The sequence below is a fragment of the Anopheles marshallii genome, chromosome 2 (genome assembly GCF_943734725.1).
Source record: "Anopheles marshallii chromosome 2, idAnoMarsDA_429_01, whole genome shotgun sequence".
In the NCBI taxonomy this organism is placed as follows: Eukaryota; Metazoa; Arthropoda; class Insecta; order Diptera; family Culicidae; genus Anopheles; species Anopheles marshallii.
The window spans coordinates 68,547,940-68,567,190 of record NC_071326.1 but is presented as its reverse complement, the minus strand read 5'-3'; the positions used below and the strand labels follow the sequence as shown (position 1 = coordinate 68,567,190).

General features: G+C 43.7%; 2 protein-coding genes across 2 annotated transcripts; both read right to left on the bottom strand.

Annotated features, from left to right (window-relative positions):
* Positions 1-6,490: 6,490 nt before the first annotated feature.
* Positions 6,491-7,595, bottom strand: LOC128719888 (lactoylglutathione lyase). Its single transcript, XM_053813526.1, has 3 exons — positions 7,530-7,595; positions 6,828-7,051; positions 6,491-6,734 (listed from the first exon to the last, which is right to left on the bottom strand). Exons 1-3 carry the CDS (start codon positions 7,593-7,595, stop codon positions 6,491-6,493), a joined length of 534 nt encoding a protein of 177 aa, XP_053669501.1.
* An 875-nt stretch (positions 7,596-8,470) lies between these two features.
* Positions 8,471-9,813, bottom strand: LOC128718464 (uncharacterized). The gene is given in 3 exon segments (XM_053812086.1): positions 8,471-8,602; positions 9,176-9,568; positions 9,751-9,813. Coding segments are annotated over 3 exon segments (588 nt in total).
* Between the last annotated feature and the right edge of the window lie 9,438 nt (positions 9,814-19,251).

The following is a 19,251-nucleotide window of genomic DNA, read 5'->3' as shown; positions in this document are numbered from 1 at the left end:
ATGTTGAAGCACTTTTTTGGATGCTCACAACAGTAGTACAACATTACTGTACAAATATTTATTATTTGTTTTAATATTACTGTGCCCACCTTTATGAAAAAAACCCTGCAAGTTTTATGATGTTGAACTTTTCAACCGGGAAAAAGGAATATAAATCAGATATGAAACTGTCGAACTATTCCGAAGTGCAGTTTATTCGTCTTATTCTTCCTCTTTGTCGGCACAACAACCTGAAGAGGTTTAAGGCCCGCCATTTCTGGCTTTATTTTTTTTACTATTTTCAATATGACTGGGCGCCTCCATTGTGTGGCGGTTAATGAAAGTGGTCTCCTTTCGAACTGAGACCTCAGGGCCAGCTGACATCTGGCAGTGATAAGCATCACCATCTTATTGGTGTCTGCTGCAGGTGGGCGAGTTGTGCGCCGTCTTTAAAAGTGCGTCAATCCATAATTCCGGCCTTTCTGGCGGACACCTCAACGAAATCACTCCACGCCCTCCTCCTTCCAGAGGGACGATCCAAAGGTATTTAAGAGTTTGTTCAGGTCGTCCGGTGTCATTATCATGACGTGACCAGCGCACCGGAGCCTGGCGAGTCAAATTCGCTGTACAACAATGAGTTTACCGCGGTCGTTTGCGCCTAGTTGCGCAAAGTTTTAAGGTTTTCCCCTTAGATTTAACCTTAGAATTTAGTCTTCCAAGAAATTCTGGTGAAAAAAAATCCCAGAAGAAACTACCACTGAAGCGTTTTTGTTAGGCGATACAATAACTCCTTGAGCTGTAACTTTATTCTTAGGCGATAAGAGCGCCTTAAGCCGCGATGTCTTGGAGGTATTTTAAATTGGCTTTTAGTCGTGTATTTTCGGAAGACCTTGAGCCCTGAGGAAATGCAACACATGCTTGATAGATATAATTTTTGTGCATGTTGATATAAGTTCGCCTTGATGGCCTCAAGACACCGTTCAAGAGACGTCAAATATGTTCCATTTTCATCAACTCATTCAAAATATATGTTTATACTATCTTCCATCGCCATAACATTGAATGGAAAATCTCACTCTATGAACAATATTCTAAGACAGCATTAAACAAGTAGCGAATATTTGTGACCGTTTCTGAAGGCATCATTGGTTTACGGCTCTTTTACGTAGGGGATGCTCACCAAAGGATTGAGCAGGCGGCGGAAAACCTTGGGTAGGAGATTAACGAGGCAACGAGACAAACACCAAGATCGTGGCACCACCGGCCCTGCTAACAGTTCCTAATTCACGCATGGGTGACGTACTAATAGGTGAGCGCCCTTTCAAAGTCGTCCAGAATGTCACCTATCTTGGGTCAAAAGACAGCACCGACAATAACATTGATGTTGAAATACGCACTAGGGTGCTAGCTGCTAACTCTGAGGAAACTTCTGCACTCAAAACACCTGTCCCGACGAACGAAGGTGAAACTATAAAGAGCTTATATAGCTCCAGTATTCACATACGTCTCTGAGACATGGACTCTGTCCAGAAGGATTGTTGGTCCCATAGGTGTGGAAGGATAATGCCCGCTACAATAACGAGCTCCACGAGCTGTACGACGAACTTTCTGTCTTACAGCGGATTAGACTCGCCAGGCTCCGGTGAGCGGATCACGTTATGAGAAAGACACCGGACGACCCAGTCCGTCAAGTCCTGTTAGGTCGTCCTCATGGACAGAGGAGGCGTGTAAGGCCCAAATTAAGATGGAGTGATAGCGTTGATGCGTCCGCCAGAAAGGCCGGGATAATGAATTGCCAGACGAAGGCACTCGGCCGTGAGGAGTTTATAGGACGCCTGCAGCACGCCAAAACCACGAAACGGTCGTAGCGTATGTCGATCTAGAAAATTTCGTTTCAAGAGGTCATAATAGATAGTGTAACAATATATGTCCAATCCCTTTCAAGGTCTTTTAGTTCCCAAAACTGGACGATGGGAATCAATCTACCATTCCCAATCCATTAACATGAAAAAAGCCCCGAAAAATTCTTGTATGTCATCATTCAAAACAGAGCCTAATGGTTATTCAACCGGAATAAATACCGTGGCCCTAAAGGCAAACCGTAATAAATAAATCATACAGCAACCGCGCGTTTTGCTGGCAGCGGAATTGAACAACGATCGCAACGAACCGTCTTGGAGCCAGAACCAGAATGCAGTGGCGGACCCCGCATTCTGCGATGTGTGCGCGGCCGTTGTCAATTAATGCTGAGACAGCGAATTAAATTAGCCGGTCTGGTGTGGCGGACTCCACGGTGATTGGTACAGATTTATTTGTCAATCTGCATCCGCCTTGGCAGGGAAGCATGTCGCTGCACAGTGACATTGTGCCCAGCTTGCCAGCGACGTCACCGGTGCGCAAATGGATGACGACAGTGTTCATTCATAGAAATGTGTTAACCTCACAAATGGCGTTGTTGTTTTTGCGTTTGCTTTTCGTGGTAAATAGTAGAATCAACACTTTTGATTGGAAAATCCTGTTGACCAATTGCCAAGTTTTTGTCCCATTTAACATTTTATATTCGCAGGAGAAAAACAACACCGGGCGCACAGAATGTTCTGCAAAATGAAAGACACTGCTCCACCTGCTGTTGCTAATCCTAAACCACACTTACTACACACCTCAAGATTGAAGATATGAGACAGAGAGAGAGAGAGAGAGAGAAAAGAAAAAAAGGTCCATGAAATTTACAACAGGCCCGACGATCATGTCGCCGACGGGAACGACGTGCGCACGTGACGTACATTTGGCATAATTTCGGCGGACGTTTGTTGGGTGCGCACTGTGTTCTGTTATTTTTATTCTCCACAAATTTGGCCACCGCTCGTCACTCGGGCATGTGTGGGGTTTGGCTGCAGGTTTTTTTTTTATTCTACATTTGCTTTTTGTTGCACATCTTTCACGTGTTTCGGTGTGCGCTTTGTTTTTTTCCCCTTTAAATGAATGATCCACTTCCTGTTTTGCGAACCCGTCTCATCGGGCCCGTTTCATTTCCTTCACTTTGTCACGGTTCGGTTGGTGTCAAGATGTTTCCCATCATGGAACAGATTTATTTCGGCAGAAACACAATTTGCTACCGCTACTGAACGAACTTTTTGGTGTGCAATCAAAAAAAAAACTCACAATACTGTTTGCTCACGGCAAGACGATCCCCCGGTCGGGGTTGGTATTTGAAGCACGATATTTAATATCTTCACGCACTAAGAAGGAACCGACGATCAGGGCCAACCGTTACCACCCGTTCGGCATACCAAGCACAACTGACCGAAACGGCGCAGCCCTCTCGGGGCCCGACCGTTCGGATCAAAACAAACGCACGAAGACGAACATATCCTTGCCCGTGGCGTAAGATCACAGCGTCTCGAACACTAATACAAATTTAGTTCCCCATCGCCAAATAAGACACTGCTCGCGCACACCTCTCCACATCCCGCCGGCAAACTGTTCCCGTCCCCGGGGGTTTGGACACATCGCTTGACAGTGAGCAGCAGCCGGCGGAACGGCAACGTTGATCATCCGCGATCGGCGAGACGGTCTCTCTGTCGCCCTGTCCTGTCACATTCGCCCCCCCCCCCCCCCCCCCCCCCGGTCCAAGCCTTTTTTGTGTCGGCTTATGTGTGGTTGTTAATGTTTATGTATGCCGGCCGTCGTGCCGTGCCCGGTTCTCAATCTTACCGGCGACGACAGAATTCTTACCAGCTTTGGATGGTAGTGGTAGGTAGCCCTTTTTTCCCTTTTCAACGTGTCGTTTTTTTTCTGTTTCTGTGCACTTCCGATTCTAATTTTACTGCACGCGACTTTCGCGCAAAACCTCGACATCTCGGTGCGGCGAGCCATTTTTTTTGCTCCATGTTTTTGTTTTTCGTATACGCCAAAGGAAATCCATGTGTTTCTCTTTACCGAATACAGTGGAAGGCAATGTTTTAGGTGCAGGCAACATAAAATATTTTTATAATAAATAAACAAATTTAATAATGACTGTAGTTACCTGATTCGAACACAAATACATCTAACCTGCTTCCTGAGCGTTCCTAAACGCCTAAAAATATGCAATATGAAGCTTAAATTCCCTCCAACTACTAAAATGGCACATTTATCGTAGAATTAATGTTAAACAAACGTTTTGATTTATGATTATTCTGTTTAGTTTCTGTCCTAAGATAAGGAGTCTAAAGATAAAGAGAGATAAAGAGCTCAAACTTTTAACAAGTCGTTAAACCTTCAGGTTTCCGTGATAGTTTAGTCTTTGATCGTGATAGCTTTCAGGTTCACTTTAGTTTAGGCAGGTTTAGGTAGAGGTAGGTTTTCAAGATGTAGAGGTTAGGTATGATGAAGGTTTATATCCTTGAAATCCATGAATAGACCGGTTACTAGTTACCGAACACATCACTCATTACTTCACTGTTGTAGTAGAGATCATTCCACTACACCTTTTCACCGCACTACATCTGAAGACCTACTACCCCAAAGCCGATGGTTCTGACCTCTGTTCGAAAGAGCTTGAGCACTTCCTGATGGTTGGAGGTTCCTAGCGTTAGTCCTATTTCATTGCAAAGGGTGGTAACCAGTTGTTCCTATTAAAATTTTCATGATGTCCCTTCATTTGTATTCGGTGTGGCTTGTAAAATCCCTCAGGGGAATCTATTCTTCCCAGTTGTTTAGAGTCTCGTTAGAAGCCAAGACAAAAGAGAATAAAAAAGAGAGTTCCGACTTTCGCAATACACACCACACTCTGCTGAAGTTGAAGTGAAGGTGGCTCTACTCCACCAGCCACCAGATCAGGCCGGACATTAAAGTAAACCCGGTGCTCAGGACCTATTGAAGCTCGAATCCGCACGAAGCCGCTTAGTTCGCTATACGAATGATCTGTTTGTGATGCCGACAGTGCTAGACAAAAACAGTATGCATCATTATGACCCACACTGTAACTGTCCTTTCTTTACGCACTGCACTGGTATTGCCCTCAATTAGCGCTTCGCAACATCGGAAGCCGGTACGGTTTCGCTTGAGTTAGCATTAAATCAATTAGCTTAAGCCGGCATCGAGCGTATATATTGTCAAACCGGCAAACGGCCAGATGTGCAGATCTGTTTCCTCCCATCAAATGTGTCGGAAGTGGACGGAATGGGGTGGATCGTAAAACTTGTGCTAGGGGTTGATCTTTTTTGGCGTACAGAAGACGAATTGTATTTGTTTTGTTTGTGGAGATTTTAGCTGGTTAACCAAACGCTACACTCCACTTATAGATTCGATAGCATTCAATCGATGCAATTGAACGTAGTTAATGCGACCTCAAGTGGGGTGCGCCCTCCCCGTTCAGCGCATGGATAAAGATTACAAGCGCCAGAAGTGGCGCAGCCAAGATCTTGAGAGTGGTCAATTTTCCCATCAAGCTCAGTCCCGACAAATTTCGCCCGTCGCGGTGTCTCGTATAATCTGGTTCCCTTCTCCCACCCACCGTCAAGCACACTTCGCATGTCCACAGTCTATTATTGAGCCGCTTTAATCCAGTCGATGAATTTGTCTGCTGGACGGCTGGCCGAGATCGCTTCTCACCAAAGTCCGTGAACGGTGAACAATTTTCTAATCAACTGATTTACACGCCCGCATCTTGCACGAAGGGACACACGTTCGCAATCTCAGCTGGCAATTGCGCAGCGGTACGTGTCCGATGTTTGTTATTTAACGATGCAGGAATAAAACACGATAACCTTTACCAACCGTTTAACCGTACGAACTACAACATCATTTCAGGTTCAAGTCTTGAGCAGTTCTGCAAGTAGTCTTAATGCGGAAAACTATTTCGCTAACGACCGGCAGCTGCGCTAACGATCAACGACACAGCGCAGGAGCTAAAAGTGGATTTTCCTATTTTAGAATCAACCATACGGTTCTTCCAGCGTTGCGTTAAGCATGGCTGGCGGATGCTAAATCACCCCCGACAGTTGTGCGTCGTTTGTCACGGTGCCACCATTTGTGTGACGCCGGAGGCAAATCCATTCCGAAAACACCAGCGCATCATTTCATTCAACAGCCGTTTCTGTAAAGGCATCCATTTGGGGTAAAATTTGGGGGGGGGGGGGGGGGGGGGGACACGTGTTTTCATTCAGCATCGAAGCAGATGAATAGAGAAAACTCTAACCGCAAAAGGTACATGAACTGAAGCGCTGCGTCAAACTGTGGCTAATTACAGTGGATGCAGCTGACGCGCCATGCCCTCTCGAGTAATATCGACAGAGATCTGCAAAAAAAACAAAAACGGCTATATTTAATATACATACACAATTATTAACAAAAAATGCATAATAACAAGGCACGGTGTTTTTATTGTTCGCAACCATATTAAAATCCCTATTTCCTTCATCTCCGATTATTGATAATTATTTGCCCGTTTCTGTTCCGATACTTCTGGTTTCCCGAGAATACATATAAATTCAATATTTAATCACGAATGCATCGAAGGCGTGTTAGGTTAGTGCGCCTGAACCGTGGATGCATTGAAGATCTCAATCCAGTAACCGTCCGGGTCCTTGATGAAGGCCAATCCCTTCATACGGCCCTCATCCGGACGCTTGACGTACTCGACGCCCAACCGATCGAACCGCTCGCACGCCTTCTTTACGTCTGGCACCATAATGCCGATGTGACCGTATCCGCGCGGATCACTGTTACCGTTGTGGTACTTAAACTCGGGATCATTCTCCGTGCCCCAGTTGCTAGAGGGAGGAAAAAAGAAGGTTAGACAATAAGGCATTATAATGTTCGATTGTTTCACAAACCGCCTTTTGGAATGTGTGCCCTCTACTTACTGGGTAAGCTCCAGCGTCGCTTTCCGACTCATTGCCCACTGAATGCATTCCTTCCGATCCGACGGTTGACTGCCAATGTCCTCGTAGCCCATAAAGTAGAGGGAGAATTTGGCCTCTGCAAAGTCCAGCTTGCAAAGCAGATTCATGCCCAGCACCTCGTTGTAGAACGGAAGCGAAGCCCGTGGATCTTTAATGCGGTACATCGTTTGTTGGAACAAGAAGTTCTGGATGCCGAAAAGTGGTCGTAAAAAAATCGTTAAACGTTAGGAAGCGATATTACCGTACAATAAACATGTAAAGAAGAAACCATTTGGATGCCGATGAGTGAGTCGCTTGTTAATGGCAGGGTGATAAGATAATGCTTAATCATGATCACTCCGGGTAGCCCTGGTGGCAGACATGGACAGTATTTATGTTTTGGTAACGTAAGAAAAAAGAAAACCTTAAAGCAACACTTATAGGATGACGTGGACAGTGCGATTGAGAAACATTGCACTTCGGTGAGATAAAAATAGTGCCAGAATATTATACAACACAAGGAAGGCGAGTTGCTATCGCATGCCGCGAAGCCGGCACTTTGCGTAAACAACACGCGGAAATCAGCATGCAGCAGCATTGTTGCTGTTAACAATTGTGCACAACTAACCAGTACCAAGCTGGACTCAATTTCGATTTTGGCTAACTAGTCAATCGTTTGCATACCTTCGTTTCGGCATCCGGAAGCTTCAGCAGCTCCTTCGCTTCCTTATCGGTCAAACCTTCGCCCATTTTTTTCGGCTTGATTTGTTAATTCACACAAGTTAAGGCACAGCAAGGAAGGAAATTAACCTGCAAATGAAAGCGAAACAGATTAGCTTAGTGTGGTAATTGCAAACCAAAACAGTACACCTCATACCTCGCAATTGGTTCCTAGTCAAGTGATAACTTCTTGAACGCGTAAAATTCCGGCTTCTTGGCGTGTTTGCTTCAAGGCGAAGCTGTTCCGAAAGTGGGTTTCTATCAAATGTTTGCTCGCTGGTGAGAAAACAGATAGTGCACAAGATGCGACGCATTTCAACACCACTGACAGCTGGTGAATAATCAAGGAATGTTTACACAAGCTGCCATGGAGCTGATTATTGGAAATTATTCGTTGGTTACTCCACAAATGGCTTGTATTACTTTAACAATAAGCAAATTCTGTTGAACTGTGATCGACCCACGATTGAATTTTCCATTTTAGTTCATAAAAATGTTAACCTTTAACTTTGCTACTCATCGGTAGATGGCGCCACACGAAGAACCAAACTGAGGACGTTAATGCAGTTTTCTGGTTAAATGTAAAATAATTTCGTACATCATCGAGTCTAATGGGATTCAATGGGAATGGGATCATTTTCATTTTGAGTACGTCTTGTTGTTTATTGTTTAATTCAATCGATCTCATGTAGCCTCTTTTAAGCATTTTACTTCTTTTTTACACAGTTTATACTAATACATTATACAAATAATAAAATTACATTGTGTGTCATATCTAACCGAGCATATACACCTAGAGGCACCATTTGCTCGAAAGCATATCATGCTCGGTACTTAGAAGCCGGTACCGCTGATCGACTATCGCCTAAATTCGTTATCAATCACTTAACATTCAATTTGTGCTTTCAAGCGTTCGGAAAACTGTTAAGCACACTTAACAATGCATTTTCGATCTCCTCGATCTGTGAATGCTTTTTTCTAAGCAATCGCTGCGTCAGTAATTCGATAAAAGGCGCAATAAGCTGTCGCTCGTTTGACTGTTTTGAGTACGAAGGCATGTGGCTCAATGTTTGTGATATGTTCAGCCGTTCTTGCTCTGCATTTTGGAAATAGTCTTCTTTTAGTTCTGGACGTTCTTCGTAATAAGATGATCCTATATGCGCAAATGCGCCGTTGAGGTTGAATAGTCTTTCCTGTACTTGTTGATCATCTTCGGCGTCAGATGGTTCTGTCTGTGTAGCATTCTCATACAAATCTAATGAGTGTAGCTGTGTCAGGGAGGGCTTCACATCATCATCAGGCATGTCCAGTGGAAAATATTCGTCAGAACCTTGTTCACTTGGTGATTGTTCCGAAGTTGTAACGGCTTCCAAAGGGTCCGGAATGTTAGAAACCCTTCGAGTTCGTGGTCGTGGACTCGAAGCTAACGAGCGTAACTAAAATTATGAAAATCAATCATTAAATTCTGAACCAAACAGAATTATGAAGCTTCTAATAAGCTAACAACTTGATTGGCATTGGTGATTTTTTGTTTTGTTAATATATATATACAGATGTACAAATTCTTATGTTCCACTCTTTACTTAGGATAAAATATAACAAAAATTTACCGCTCTTGTTGCTCTTGCTTCATCCAGTGTTTTATTGAGAAATGTCATGTTTTTGTAGGCGTACCAGGAAGGTTTGTTTTTCTTATCCATACCTGAAATTCGATAGTATATACATTATCAATTGAAAACATATCTTTACAGCAGCAATAACATTTCCAATCTACCTCGCCGTGATGCAATTTCCTTTGTCCTGTTTCTGCGATACTGGGCCCGCAAATTGTACCACTTGTCTTTGCAAACATCGACGCTAAGATTCATTTTTGTTGCCACCAGTTGCCACGCATGGTTAAGCTGGGATATGTTTTTATAATCTGGATGATTTTTCTCCCACAGTATTTGCTGGTTCTTTACGGTGGAAATCAGTTCAATTGTTCTTTCATTATTGAAAATAGCCTGTAAGAAGGAATTAAATGTGGAATGTAAAAAAAAATAATATACGGATGATTTCTTTCAATTCCTACATTTTGGGATCTTGCTCGATCCATAAGATACCACGAATGATCATGATGCATCTAGCAAGCAATTTGTTGACATTGAGTATATTCAATGATAATAAATAGTTAAATAATACTTACACTAGGATCATCCACAGCCAGCTTCCGTTTCGATGGCACTAATCGAGTTGTGTTAGCATCCATTTTCAAAGCTAAAGTTGTATTGCTCACGTATCCTGCGGTATCACTTTCCGCCGTCACCTTCACTGTCGCTGCGTACTCTGCAAGGTTTTTTCACCATCAGAGTTAACGACACAGCTTTATCCTCTTCTCTGTGATGTATTCCCCCGGTATTATTAGTGGTCCAGCTTCCTGGACCTTTCGTAGTCACTCCAACATCAACGTTTAATCACTGAACAACTTCACGATCCAAAACATTCCGTAAATTTGTTTATATCGACAACGTACAGATTGTACTCGCGATACGCTTTATGTCAATCCTTGACAGCTTGTCCAGCTGAAGCGCCTGCTACACGTATATTGCCCAAGAGTTATACACTCCGGTGCGGCACTGCTTTTAATTTCAAGATTTGAGAAAAATTACGTACAACAATATAAACTAACTAACCGCTGTTGTTGTTGTTCGACAGATTTGTTGTCAGATAATTCTACAGACATAATACCCGGTTAAATGTATTAATTTTTTTTTGTATTGTTTATAATCACGTTAACAAATTTATTTTTCAGCTGGTACTTTAGCCTTCAGCTGGTACTAGTGATATGCACTCTGGAGCCCACCAACGGCTTTGTAACGACTGAAGCAGTAGCGACGGTCCACGGCCCGCCCTTAAGAGGTTTGGGTCTAGTATTTCTTTGATTTGATTTGACTTGACTATGAAAAAACTGCTTCTTCTCCTTTATCGGCAACAACAACCTCGAGAGGTCTAGGTCTGCCATTTCCGTAGTTCCGTAGTTGGATAGTCAGGGGATTGGCACGGATGGGATTTTGGTCCGGTCCGTTCGTGTGAAGCCTGGCGCCGCTACCATCGGGCCGCAATCGCTTTGAAAAACTAGTATAATTGAAAAAAAAGCCATTAATCCAACATAAAACAGTAAACCTATTCACAATGTCTCTAATTCATAGTTTTCATTTAACCCGGATGCAGCGCATACCAACTTAAAAGACCAACTGTCACATACTGGTTACCATCCATTTGCCGCCGATCGTTATCCCAACAAAGCACGCAAAATTCAATCGCACCGATAGCCGACCCGCATTTGGCACGTTCGCACCTTCAACTCGCTTACAATTGACACCATAATTTAGAAATCAATTTATCACCGTCCCGAAAAAAGCATGATCGCACCAGGGAGGAGGATATAATAGGAGCAAAAAAAAAACCTTCATACACTATCACCAAGAAAAAAAAACATCTACGTACATCCCAATCGATCTATCAGGAATGTCTTTAAACGATCAAGCTTGATGTCCATTAAGCGCAACACGTGATCGAAATCGCGGTTAAAGTTATTTTAAAAAAGAACACGTTCAGATGTGGCGAAAAAAGTGACCGTCTTTGGGAGAATTTTGGCCTCACGCCGGTGCCGGAAATGGTCCGAAAAAGGGCCCCGTAAAATGTGGTATGTGAAAAATCCCTTCGTTATCTATTGTTCCACTCTTCTGAATCGTGACTTCACATAGGGTTGCTTTTAAGGGCCTTGTTGTTTGATGAACCATGCCCGTATAGACCGCACACATCCTAACGAATTGAGCACGCGAGAGTACAAATTGCCTGTGCCATTAATCACACGCCACATAACAATGGCAAAACAATGCACAACACTGTAAACAAGCGTAAAGGAAGGAAAAATGGTTGAAGTTCACGTAGGGAACATGAAAACCTTCCCATCAGTTCATTCTAGTGATCAAATCAATAAAGTGACGTGATCGGTATCTCCTTTCTCCAACATGACGTCCACAGTAAAAGGGACTTCCGTCTGCGTCATTTTGCGACGCAAATTGGTTTTTGGGGGAAAAGAGAATTAGCCGATTCTTTTTTTTCCACGCACACTACCACACGTTACTAAGAACATCACTTAATCCATCCGGGAGCTGATTACAAAATGGCGCTACTCATCATTGAACGTGCCGCGCGGGCAGCTGAGCGGACAATACGTCATGATGATAAAATTCATTACGGTTCAATCACAACCGGCTGGCAAAACACTAATCTTAAGCAAATAAAGCAAACCGTATTGATGAGTTGCACGCACCCATATGCAGTACATGTGACGTGCACTGTACGCAATTAATTACACTACCAGTCCGGTAACCACTACCACTCCAGTCGACAGATGACGTTCCGTAACGTTCCGTGCGCGTAATCCTATGGGCCGTACGCTAATACCAGTAGCAGCACAATTGAGCAAAAAAAAGGGGGATTCATTGCAAAGTACGACAAGCGCTTAAGATTTTCATGTCCGATGCACGATGCCACTCTCTTCCAGGGATTCCTCGTAACAGGTGCGCTGGTGTGCTCCGCGAATGTAGGTCAGTGGGGAATCAATTCGGGGCTCGCTGGCAGTAATCACCACCGGGGACGCTGTAACGATGAGAGACAAAAAAAAACATACACACAGAAGTAGAATTAAAAAATCAACAACAACAAACGAGGGTTAAAAAACGACATTTTTCATTTCTCTCCCATTGCGTACAGGTAGGAGCCCGTCATCTCCATTCGACCCGTTTCGGCCGCTTATCAGCCAGACATTACGCCGTGTTTTCTCTCCCTTTTTTTTCGCAGGGCTCACAAGGGAAGCCCTTAAACTCAGCTGCCCGATTCCCATAGGGTTATTCTTGCCGGGGAGCCGCGTTTGGTTCATTTTAACTATCTTTTTGGTGTTCTGTTTTTTCCCACCTTCAACCCAAACGGGCGCAATGATGCACCTATGGGGGTTAAAAGCACCGATTTTTTGTCCCCCGGTGGCCCTTTAACTATGCAGTGTGGCGGTACCACCGGTGGGGGTTCCGGTGTTTGTGTGGAGTGTGGAAGTTCATCTATCGTTTTTTTTTTGTTTTTGGGGCCATCGCGGGATCAACGATGGGATGAAAAGTGGAGCACGAAAAACAAAAAAAAATTGAAGAACACACATGGAATGCACATCCAATAGTTCAGAGCTTGCAGGGTAGATCAAGCACTAGCACTGGTCAGTGATTTATGGACGGATGGATACTCCACCGGAGCACTGCCGCTAATGTTGATGGGCCGTAACCGACGATCTAGAAGATGCGCTTTTGCAGAGCTTTCTGCTACAACAGCACAGTGCATCGGTGAGCTAGCAATATGGTCAGAATGAGTTATTGAAGTGTTTCCATACAATTTAAACGGACGTAAATGTTAATTGAACTTTAATTACTTAGTTTTTGTAAACACTTTTTCACTAAAATGTCAAAATCAAAATCTAAAATGGCTCAAAATGGCGAACTAGAACTGGGCTATGCATCGACCTGTATCCTATACAGTCTTTGGTATAAACATTGATATTCGAAAATTGCCGGCCTGACTGTCCGGCTACATGACAAAATAAGTCTAGTAAGCCAGAAATGACAGGCATAACCTAGTAGGCCGTAACGCCAAGAAGAAAATAATCGAAATAAACTATGTCCATCAACCATCATGATCCATTCCCATTGTGTAACAGCTGGCAAAATAAAAGCGCGAGCGCGTAAAAACGCCTAAAAGCGCGTCGTGTAGATCAGCGGTAACGCATAAAGCTCGAAGCGATCTCAATTAGAACCCGGACCATGGAGTGGGCACATAGTGGTAAAATTAGGGACTCAACGCCTGCAATGGGTCATTAAAAAGGCGTACCCATCCCTATCTCGAACATTTGTTTCTGTGCTTTCGTTTCGGTTTGGTTTGGTCGCAAAAAAGTAAGAACTGTTTTCGTTAAACTATTCCAACACAAACAGGTGAGTCTGCTTTCGCCCGTACGAATATGTTTTCGATTTTGATAGTCCGGGAAAACAGGGACAGATTTGGGACGCTAATTGCTAGCTATAAGTTACAAAGGGCTACCAGCTTTCAGCGGCATCGCTACCGGGCCACAGTGCTATTTTGACCACAACGACTTGACCACACCGAAACAGCCAGATCGTTGGTAGAGTTTGCGTCTGTCGATTCAATCCGATAGCTATTGTAGGTCTGCGAACAACAGCCTCCCTAGATGTTATCTTGCAGCTCTAATCTCGTTCCATCTTACCCCTCGTGGACGAACTGCATCTGATATTTGATCCCGAAGTTAAACCTTCCCAAAAAAAAGGAAGAACGCATCCCAAGGCTACTGGATCGATCGTACCCGACGCATAATTGCAACGATCCCGATCGTACCGGCTGTCAAGCTGAAGAACGTTCGTCAAACCGATTCTACGAAGAGTGTGGTTCAGAAGTGTTGAGCACATTGCAATACATTGATGCCAACAAAGGGGAATGCTGCTGCTAACAGCTTGTGATCTGCCATTATTACTATTAGATGTTGCAGGCGTGCAAATTATTGCCTAAAAGTGCCGCAAAAAAAAAACTGGAATGAATTGGCCAATTCCTTAAACTACCGTTGGAATAATTGTCTAGTTAAGTGTGTGTGTGTGAGCGCCTTTTTCTACAGTTGATTGGAATCGTTCCCTTTTTAGGGCCTTCTTTATGCCAATTTGTCCTCACCGGATGAAGGTGTCGAATCGCACCGAACTGCATCGACACTTTAGCAAAGCCCGGTTTTAACACTTTGAGTGCAGGGTTGTTCAACATTACTTCATCCATTCCATTCTTCACTTTGTAAGTGAGTAAATAACAAAAGAGATGTTTGTGACGTAAGAACAAGCGAGAAAGCACTACCTATTGCCATTATTTTCCCAAGTCTCTCCTATAATCGTACCCCTAAAGGTATGCAATATAGAGTTTTTTAAATTACAAATATCCTTCAAAAGCATGAAACGTTTCGCAATAGGGCACTTCCTCGTCTTTGCGCATTGAAATTATCAAAATGTTATCGGTGTCGAGTTTGGTGGGTACGAACCCGTAAAGCTATGCAATATATGTTTCAAAATGTAAGTACTTATTCCTATGAAGATATAGACATTTCCGAGAATATTGACCCCCTTTTTATGTTGTTTTGCTGGACTCGTTAACAAGATATACTTGCCTTTTTAATTGGTATGCTGTCTTTTTGTGTCTTGGTTATCAGAAAAATTTCACTCAAGATTTTAAACCATGCCGGACGTGTTGTTAACTCGCGCGTTACCGTCTACACTATTAAGCTAGCGTAAGAGCCCAGTGACTAATCGGATTTAAAACAGAATCTCTCGACATTCCTTCCATTATTTTAAACATCGATCTATCACATCTACATAAAATAGTAGTTTATTTCCGTTCGGTTCATTTTAGATAACGTGTTTATGCTTACACACGCATTAGATAACCATCCACCGGTAGTGTCTGGCTGATAAATCTCTAACGGAAGTATCGTTTACTGCCGAACCGTTTTGCTCCCGTCTCTCTTTTGCACAGCGCTACTTCCGAACGGAACCAAACTGAGTCATTCGCTTCCGCCAACGCTTCCGTCCGTCGGTCGGAATGTGCAGAAAAGAATTTGAACAAATATTTCCTTCGGTTCCACCATCGGCCACCGGAACAAGGGGACGTGTAAATGTTGTGCGGTTTTGTGTAAACTGTTTACAGGTGCGAGATGCGTCACGCACACCCCACGGTACTGATGAAATGGCGCAATTTTTGGACAGTGATCACACCTTACCCTTCCAGGGGCAGTGAGGATCACGCGCCGTGCCGTGGGTTTTTGGGAAACCCCTCACCCCCGTTTCGGGGGTGGCATGTGACAGGTCGGCAACGCAATGCAGATAGTGGTTGCGAAAAGATACTTCGCATTGTTACGTTGTGTTTTTGTTCGGTTAGCATTTCTTTTATCGCTTGTGCGGGAAAGACACACGCTTGGATTTCCCACCCGGTACAGCACAGGTGGACAGTGTGGATGTCACCGCAATGGTGAATTGATTTGTCATATTTTGGGTAGCGTATGGATAAAGTCAATACAAATCGGCACATCATTATGTATCCGTTATCAGGCACCACGATAGGGTTACCAATCATCATATTGCTCACCTTCAGGCGATCGGTGTCGGGCGCGATTGTTTGATAAAAATAATTACCAGGCGCTCTCTGTACGCTACGTCTCCGACAGTTGCATTGATCCTCGTACGGTTGTGTTAATTATTTCCAAAAACATCACCTTCTGCCACTATCAGTACGGGTAACATATAACGCAATAGTAACAATTGTTTTCATTGTTCAATGCAATGTCCACATAATGCTTCGGCCATGTATTGTAAGGTCCAGAAACTACTCCCGCCACTATCTTGTGGGGCTTCTCGCCCGACTAGATAAGGGTTGATTATGCATTTTGGGCAGGTGCACAAGCTGCTGCAATGATAAGAAGATTGCGCCAAGGGAGAAAAGTTCACCGACCACCACCACCCAACATCCCTCCCGCTGAGGGCAAATCTAATTTTATCCATGGCATTCCCACGTGTTGCCCCACGATGATTGATGCCGTGCTGTAAAAATTCAATTTTACGCCGTCAAAAGCCCTCTCGTTAATATGTGGCACAGCGAGCGATTGTTCGTTAGGGTGCGTGGAATATATGCATAACGCGGTAATGTTATTAAAATTTGAATGTTTCTTTAATTTAGCAGACATTTTTGACACATTCCAAAAACCGTCCTCTTTGGAGCAGTTCGTTCTTATCCGCCTGTTCGCTTTCGCGACCATTCGAGTAAGTCACGGGAAAAGCCCCATCGCACGACTGACGGCTCGGCAATGGGTGCTAAATAAATTCGTCTCACTTTCGCTCGGAAGTTCGATTCCCATTCGACTTGACGGTAGAATTTTGGAACCGGGTTCACCGGTATGCGTCAAGGTGCGGGAATTAATTAACAAACACGCAACAATCTGCCTCCCAAGCGAGTCACATACTCCGGCCACACACGCGGGTTTGTGTTCCACGGCGCGAAGTAATGACTAAGCGCCCACAATCCTCTACAATCGCCACCAACGGGTCGCGTTTCGGGAGCAATTAAAGTATAACAGAAGTCAAAGCCAACGCTTTCTTGTGCCGTTCCCGCGTGCCCTTCCAACCAGTGACCTCAAAACGGTTCACCTTTATCCTCGTATTCCTCGCGTATTCCTTGACACAACTTTGTGCCGGTGTTGATGGCAATGGGAAGTGCTGGTGAGATGTATGATTAATGTAAATCGCCTGTTTGATGTTTCAATCGAAGAAGAAAAATAATCAAAACCGATCCAGAAACAAAACAGCGAACGCACAGTAGGTTCCGAAATGGTGAGCCGGTGGGAAAGTTGTATGATTCCATGACAAAACTCCATCACGCAGGCAAGCAACGGCTCGAAAGGGGCAAAAATCCTGGAGCAATTTAATGGTACTAATGTGACAGCATTGATGCGAATATTAATCCTACTTAAGGGGGACTGTTAATTACCAACAAATATCTGTTTCCTATCCAATTGCACTTCTCGTGCGCGGTTTGTTTGACTCATCATATGTCAGCCGGTTTGTTGAGTCACTTTTTCAACCAATTATTGAACAAAAATCTTGAAGTTTGAACCATTGCTTCCGTAATTCGTTATTATAAACTGCTAATCATACTGAACAGAACTGCAGCTAAGCCGTACTCTAAATACTGTTTATGAAACGACAGAAGCGGTCAAAAAATCCTATCTTGACCAATACTCCGTACGCTGGATTGACTATTCAGCTAAGGTGACATACATTTAAAGCAAGACAGGCCCTCTTGAAGTTGTACTGCCACTAACGAAGAAGACAATTTTCAGTTCAAAATTCGAGTGTGAATCGATATACTTATTGACTTTGATTTATTAATTGTATAGCAATCAAAATGGTAATGTAGAAAGTACATATCAAAATTATAGATTTCTCTAATAATTTAACAAAAATATCAAACTGCATAATGTGCTTTTCTTGACCATTGTTATGAAGTGATGTGAACAACTTTTTTTTTTAGTTTTTGCTATTAAGTGAGTGGTTGTTTTTGTTGTTTCTTTCCCCTCTTTTACATAATGGAGTAAGAGTATGTGTACATCCATTATTAATAATGTAATTTGTTGATGCTTACAACTAACGTAAACTACAGTCAGGCAATAATAAAGCAACCGTAGAGAAAGATGATCTGAACTAAAATGGAAACCCCTGCAATCCCAATCGCCCCAGCTCGTTTTCATTCGTGCTCTCAGGGAGAAAATTTCCGAAGTGGGCACGAAATGAAAGATTCGTCATTTTTGGGTCGAATAGCGGACCGATTAGCAAGATTGTTCGGCTCATCGAGGGGGTTTGAAAGGAAGCGGGAAGGAACGAAGAAGGGACCGTGCGGGTGCCTGGCTCTCATTTTTACGCGACATCGGTGATGGAAGTGGTCACGCACAGCGGCTGCGCTTCCACCAGCTGTTTTCGGATGCGAATAGAACATGCTATGCAACATTTTTTATACTATTTGATGCCCATTTTCTAGTGCATCAATTGAGATTAAGGTTGTTAAGCCTATTTTAAGCACTTTTAACATAAAACTATGCACATCCTTGCAACAATTCACATCATGCACGCAAACACATACACATTCAACTCTGTTGCCGTAGAAGAACGCCGGTAGAATGTTGTTGCGTAGAGTTTGTTGTGAACTTTTGATTAGACATAATATATAAAAGTTGCTTGATCGGTTGTATTTGGTTTACTTACCTTATTTTAAACCAATTGTTTAGGTTACTTTAAAATAATCCTAGAATAACAACTGCGAATATATTCATCACAGCGGAAAAAACAAAATCTCAGCTGAGCAGGAAGGCACAAGAAGCAGTGCAATGTACGAAAGGGATGAAACGATACCTTATCGAGAGCCGCTGAGTTTGTGGCGTCAGCCGGTGGTAGTTGCGAGGTAAAAATGCTCCCTGGGATTTTCATGCAGAGCGAGAAGGCAACAAAGGCACTGGAAGTTACGACAGGGATGGGAACCAAATCTCGGAGAGAGCGACGCAGTTTGTGGGTTTCTGCCGGTGTGAAACTGGTTGCGTGAGTTGCGGGGGTAAAAATTGCTCCCTGGGCGAGCCCTCGACGACTGGCAGTTCAAATCGACCTTTCCGACGGTGCGGTTCGTTCGCGCGGTCCTCCACCAAACCAGACGCAGTCGCGATCGCGCTAATACCGAGATCGAAGGGAATTTTCCCGCAGCAATGTGCAGTTTTGCTCACCGCACCGGCAGTGTGCATTTAAGAAGATATAATTAACACAAAAACGACTACTAAAGCTAAGCAACCCCGCAGTTTTTCGAACCCATCGAGCGAAATACGAAACGAAAATTAACAAACACGTGCTGGGGTGAAGTTTACAGGTGCTAAGTGAAGGTATGAAAACAAGTGAATCAGTGGTTGTCCGCGCCGGAATGGAATGTGTAGCACTTCCGCAATAACAAACAACACCGCCGAAATTTGTGTTCCCAGCTTTCGGCAAGCTCGTTGGTAAAGTTTTTCGCAGCATCGTTGAAT

What these genes read in the sequence shown, in the direction of transcription:
- LOC128719888 (XM_053813526.1), bottom strand. Translation starts at nt 7,595, where the DNA reads ATGGGCGAAGGTTTGACCGATAAGGAAGCGAAGGAGCTGCTGAAGCTT. An exon ending in TTCCGGATGCCGAAACGAAG is followed by an intron (nt 7,052 to 7,529) that starts GTATGCAAACGA and finishes TTCGGCATCCAG; the next exon opens with AACTTCTTGTTCCAACAAAC. An exon ending in GCGACGCTGGAGCTTACCCA is followed by an intron (nt 6,735 to 6,827) that starts GTAAGTAGAGGG and finishes TCCTCCCTCTAG; the next exon opens with CAACTGGGGCACGGAGAATG.